General features: G+C 34.9%; 1 protein-coding gene across 1 annotated transcript; it reads right to left on the bottom strand.

Moving 5' to 3' along the window:
• Nucleotides 1–3739: 3739 nt before the first annotated feature.
• Nucleotides 3740–5162, bottom strand: LOC118040130 (protein WHAT'S THIS FACTOR 1 homolog, chloroplastic). The gene has a single exon (XM_035047002.2). It carries the CDS (start codon nt 5029–5031, stop codon nt 3796–3798), a length of 1236 nt encoding a protein of 411 aa, XP_034902893.1. The 5' UTR covers nt 5032–5162; the 3' UTR covers nt 3740–3795.
• Between the last annotated feature and the right edge of the window lie 886 nt (nt 5163–6048).

Raw genomic sequence — 6048 nt, 5'->3', positions numbered from 1 at the left:
CAAACTAGTCCCAAAATGGACCGACCCCAACTGAAGGTGATCTAAACATACACTCCCACATACAAAATTGACTAACTAGTTCTCAAGCACTCTTAGTGTCATGTCTAATCTGTCCACAACTCAAGAAATTAATGGAGGATCAAAGCAAATCGAAAGGATTACATCAAAATGTAATATCATCATGAAACAAGAAGGGATCAATCAATCATATTTTACGGCTCATATTACTTTGGAATTGTTAATGCTTCCACTTTGGTGGCTTTATTTTGATGATAGGGCTATGAGATTTGGATGCTTTATGATCCATTGCCGTAGCAAGTGCCAAATGTTTTCAATTGACACAGCAAGGACAAAACTAAATGAAAGAGATTAGTTAGATGTCATTTCAATTTGTTGTGCACGACATTATTGTAAGAATATCGAGTATTCATTCTCTGTATTTTGTGTTCATATTGTACGTATGTTACTCTAGCCCAAATGATCATTAGATCTTGACTCTTTTTCTCTCTCTTTTTTTTTTTTTCTTTTTTCTCGCATTTAATCTTTAAGTTATGTGATTGGCTAATCATCGTAGAAGGACACTCATCCTATCTTCTTTACAACGTTTGGCAGACGAATTGATCGCACTCTTTCAACATAAAATGAAGAAAGAAGAAAAAAAAATCAATTATAAGAGAAAAATATTAACTTATAAGTTCTTTTTAGTGAAATAGATTTTAATTTCAATGATTTTAATTAATTTTTCTTATTATGTAAAGGAGGACATCTATCCTTTTATGTTATCAAAGGCCCAGCAGGCTTCGAATGAATACAAAAACATTGATGCCACTATTTTCCATTGAAATCATATTTTTCCCTTTTGCTCTAGCATCACAATTTGTTGCTGAAACCACATTTTCCAACAAAAAGAGAAGAAAATCCTGCTATATATTCTCTTATGCCTGGTAAATTCTTTGCAGCAATATATTGCAATTTAATATACGAGCACTAGCTAGTTTATTGAGCTGAGTGAGTTTTTTTTACCGTGTTATTAAACTCGATTTTTGATCTGATTAATCATTCGGATAACTTATTAATCCAATCTTTGATCCATGCCGTGTTTATTAGTTTATTTAGCTAATAAAATTACCATATGTTGAATCAAGTAAATTGGACTATGGAGCTTGCTTGTACAACATATGGAAGGATCATGAGAAGCAGCGTAGGATTACTGCCCAATCTATAATTTAAGATCTAATGAGCCTTCCAATAATAATAATAAAAACCTAACGCTATCTACTATCTAGTCATCTCGAATACGAGTTCTTCTATTGTTTTTTTAGTGTTTAAAAGCCTTTCTTCATGGAAAATATATTATCAGAGTAGAAACTAAGAACCAACAAAACAGGCCACTTGATACAAACATGATAGGTCTGAATAAAATCATTGGGCTGATTAAGGGTTCCACCACGAACTAGTGATAAATCTTCCCCGCCAATCAACCAAAGGGTTTCCTTTTTTTTTTTTTAATCTACTAGTATAATGACTTTCTGCGGTTTACAATGCAATGATATGGACACTAAACCATTAATCAGGGAAAAAAACAAACCAAAAGTTGATGATGATAATGATGATGGAGATGATTCAGATCGCACAGGCAGCTGGGATTGACCCCAGCATAGCCCATTACATGCACCTCATAGATAGATATGAACCTTTTGTAGACACAATTCTCATGTGCAGATTTATTTGAATAGTAGTAGTTTTGTTCTATTCGCTAGAGCTTGATGACTAGTTATAGAGGGATCGTTTCTTTTTTTAGGGTTGGTCCGGTCTGTTGCTCTTTTCTTGTGCCAAATTTTCCTTAGAGAGTTTGCCTTAAGAGGGTTGGTAGAGGGTCGTTCCAAATCAATCTAGTGTGGAGGAGATTTGAGAAATATTTGTTTGGTTCATTATTTTCATGTGAAGAAAGAGTTTTTTTTTTACTACTATTCTGTTGTATTTACACCAATTAATGTAAATCAGGCACCAGTTAGTCTAGTTAATACTATGATGCTGTCCGGAGAGATTTTAGTTGCTATGAGAGAGAGGAAGCATGAGCCACCATCATGGAGCACAAGCCTAGGACCAAAAAATGGCAAAAAGAAGAGATTGCGTACCAGATTTGGACTTTGTTGAAAGGGTAAGCGGAAGAATGGGCTTGGGAATGGGGACAGTTGGGATGGGGAGAAGGTTCTAGTCTTAGGCCCAAGAAAGGGCAAGCTAGCAGGATTGTTCAGGAAAGAGATGCAAAGTATTGGAGCAAGGTCTGTAGAAGATTTTGACCTGGGAAAAGCATATATCTCGAGCATTTAGAGAGAGGACTGTTGTTTGAGTGATTAAACATGACACTTCATGATGGATATAGATCATAGAAGATAGTCAAGCAGCAAAGAATAGAAGGTTATGGGTGCATTTCTTGAACCTCAATTCATATGTTTTAACTTGCATTAACCATCTGCTGAAGATGAATGTTGTGGACATTTTAGACAGTTCATGCATGCATAACCATGATCTACTATAATACTGATTCATCATCCTCACAATAGGTAGCAGAACTTGAAATGAGAAGAATATGCTTGGGATGCAAACCTACCAGAACATACAATGAGATGGAATATTTCCACAGAAGCAATTACAATCAAATAGATGTTCGGGGTAGACCCCAGAACTAACAAATAGCTCATATATACTCCTCCAGTCGCCAAGCCAAATGGACCTGTGAGCATGACAAAAACATAATGGCAAAGAATCTAACCCCCAGGGTCTGCATCACCATCATTTTCAATAGGTAACAGAAGCAGGAGCCTGAAAATACAAGTAAACTATCCAGCTTATGGAAAGATAAGGCACGAATAGCATTACTGCTTCAGATGTCAAATACTGTCCCAGTATAGATGCCATCATCATCAATAGATGAGACAAGTAAACCAACACCACAAATTTGCCATTTTCTTGAATAATTTTATCATGACAACAACAGCCACTGTTCCATATGCACAGGTAGATCTTATTTAAGGAGGAAAAGGAGTTATTTTTGTTCTTCGTCGTTATCCTAATGTGTTCGTAGGTTGCTATTCCTCTTGTTCTATAGTAATATTGCCTTCGTTCTCTCGTTGTCTACTAATAAAGAACAAAAACAGCTCCATTTCCTCCTTATATAACAAAAATAGCTACATCATTCAATTGCGTGTAATGGAATAGCAAGACATCTAAGGTAAGTTGCAGCAATAGAATGAAAGTGTAGTGCCAGAATATCTAAAAGAAGCAAGAGAGCTAATAGCTCAGCTCTCAATGGTTAAGTGGTAAGGACTTAAATACAAGAAAGGATATCCCTAATTCGATTCCTATCACTTGCATTTTCCAACCCACGTGTAAATATATAATTGATTGAAGATGTCGAGTTGACAAGCTCTTCCTGTGATTTGGCTATTAAGAGGGGCTATCCACCCGTAAATCTCGTATAGGAGTGTGTGTGTGTGTAGCTACGAAGATCATTTGCTCAAATGTTGCAAGTTTATCCAGGAAGGCTACTGAGATCATTTGCTCAAATGTAACAACCCTGTAGCCTCTTCCCCTTAACATAAAGGCTCTTTCGAAAACAAGTACATAAGCTCGTCAACGCAAACAAATTCTAATTACGTGGTTGATATTCTTTCTACAGTTTAAGCATTCCAGGAGATGGACTAAAATAAAAGGCATAAACCTGTCAGATCTCAAATTCTATCGCAAGAACCGGCATTTGAATTTTATTCTAGAAATAAACAAATCACAATTTCACGTAAATAATTGTGAAGATGGCATCACAGTACATGAATCAATCGGTGCACGGCCACTCAGAGCTACAAACTTATCATGAAACGAAAGTAAAGGGCATTTTTCGATCAAATTAGAGCCATTATAACAATCCTTAAGGAACACGGTGCTCCTAGCACCTTTATTAGTGATGTAAAATATACCATGATGCTTTATCAGACAAAGCAGTAATCTAGATGGCAACATATACTCAGAATGAAAAGCATCCAGTTGATCAGATGTCATCCTCTTCTCCATAGTCAAACTAAGGAGCTCATGAAGCACTGCGGCCACACGCTTTCGCGCCTTAGGATCAGCAATTTCAAATCTCCTTGCATTCAAATATGGAGAAGGGAATTCCATTCTTTGCCACTTCTCAAGTTCCTCAAGATAACTCATGTTTGGCCTAAAACCAGCAGCAAAACACATTTTAAAAGCAAATGGACCAAAAAAGTTACCATCTTTTGATATTCTAGCATTCCTTTTCAACGGATTGATAGGAGGAACACCTTCAACTCTCAATCTTTCCTCGCGAGAAGTAACTGCCAAAGCAGAATCCCAATTCTCCAAAAGAAGATAAGCTTTCCCATTAACATCTTTCACTGAAAAAAAATCTGGGTACTTTGGAATCAACGAGCTCTTGAAATCTTGAGGCAAACCCAATTCATTTTGAATGAATTCAATCTTTTCTAATGGTACCCTACAATCAACTGACAACATCAACAACTTCCTCAAGTTCTTAACCAAAATGGGCTCCATTAGCTCTCTTGCTTCAGCCTCTTCTCTTGCAATCTTTTCAGCCTTCGCAGTGAAAGCAACAAAAGGAGGTGTCCTAGTATTACTACCACCACCAACACGAAAAATTGAAGGATACTTTTCAATGACAGACATAAAGTTCCATTTTTGAACAAACCCAACTTCCTTTTCGAGGTCTCTGAGAAGGAGAGACTGATTTTTTTGTGATTGGAGAATTGACTTGAGCTGTAGTATTAAAGATGGCTTCTTTTGTAAGTCCATGGCTCTGTCAAGGTCTTGGACTCTATGGTATATTTTCTTCTTAGGTCTTCTTCCTCCACTTGATTTTTGCCTCGATGGAATCCATATTGAGCCTGGATTTTGAAATGGGGTTGGAGGTGACAGTGCATAAGAGTTTGTTTTGTGAGAAATACAGGATTTTAAAGATTTGTGCAAGCCATTAAAAATGGAACTTCTACGCATTTTGGAGGTCTATGGGGGGGAAAATCAAACAGTTGGAGTGCAGATGTTGTGTAATGGTGCTTTGTTGTGTTGGGGAGAGAAGTCCACAAATGGGCTTGGATCATTTGGTTATTGTGGACTGACTATGCATTTCGAGTTGGCCCTTATAACCTTCTGCTATGTCAAATAGATTCTCAGGGCAAAGTTTGGCAAACATGGGTTTTTTGTTTTCTAAGTCTTCAAGCTATTTTTTTTAATCCAAGAAAAAAAAAGTTTGTATTAAAATTATTAAACCCTACCAAACTAATATCCAAGTCAATATTTTTATATATGCATTTAGATTGACCGAGAAAATAAAAATATCATAGCTAAAAGCAAATTGTTTTGATTTTTTTTTAAATCAAATAAAATTTTGACTGAATCGTAAATTAATTATGAAGATCGGTTTAATTTCAAGTTGATTATTTTAAAAATCTAGTTTTGGTCTGAGTAGTTGTTTATGGCAAAATTCAAAGATATTCTGAAAACCTAGGTTTTAATACGAAAGCTTTTCGCTTTTTTATCCTATTTAACTATATTTTAGCATTTTAACATTACGTATAAGAAAATAACTAATTTGTGTACTTGTAAGCTTTGATCGGACTAGAGTGACATAACTAATTGCCTTGTGGCAAACTTGGCATGGGAATAGTACTTGGCTGTGATTTTAAAACCATGCTATTTGAATTTGCAAGTAATTTTTACTTTTTAACAAAAATTATCTTTGAAAAAGCGATTGAAAATATGTTTTTTTAAAATTTAATTTTTTTTTTAAAATTATTTTTTTTTTTTAATTGATGTATTGATAACAAAAATAATTATTAAAAAATAAAAAAACACATTATTTTAATGTATTTTTAAATAAAAAATACTTTTAAAATAATTATTATCACACTTCCAAACATTCTCAAAAACAATATCATTATGAAACATTCTCAAAAACAATATCATTATCAATTCATAGTATAAAAACATGAACATGATTAACAGGTTTAGATC

This window comes from Populus alba, chromosome 1 (assembly GCF_005239225.2).
Source record: "Populus alba chromosome 1, ASM523922v2, whole genome shotgun sequence".
In the NCBI taxonomy this organism is placed as follows: domain Eukaryota; kingdom Viridiplantae; phylum Streptophyta; class Magnoliopsida; order Malpighiales; family Salicaceae; genus Populus; species Populus alba.
Note: the sequence above shows the minus strand (reverse complement) of the source record. Positions and strands in the feature narration are given on the sequence as shown.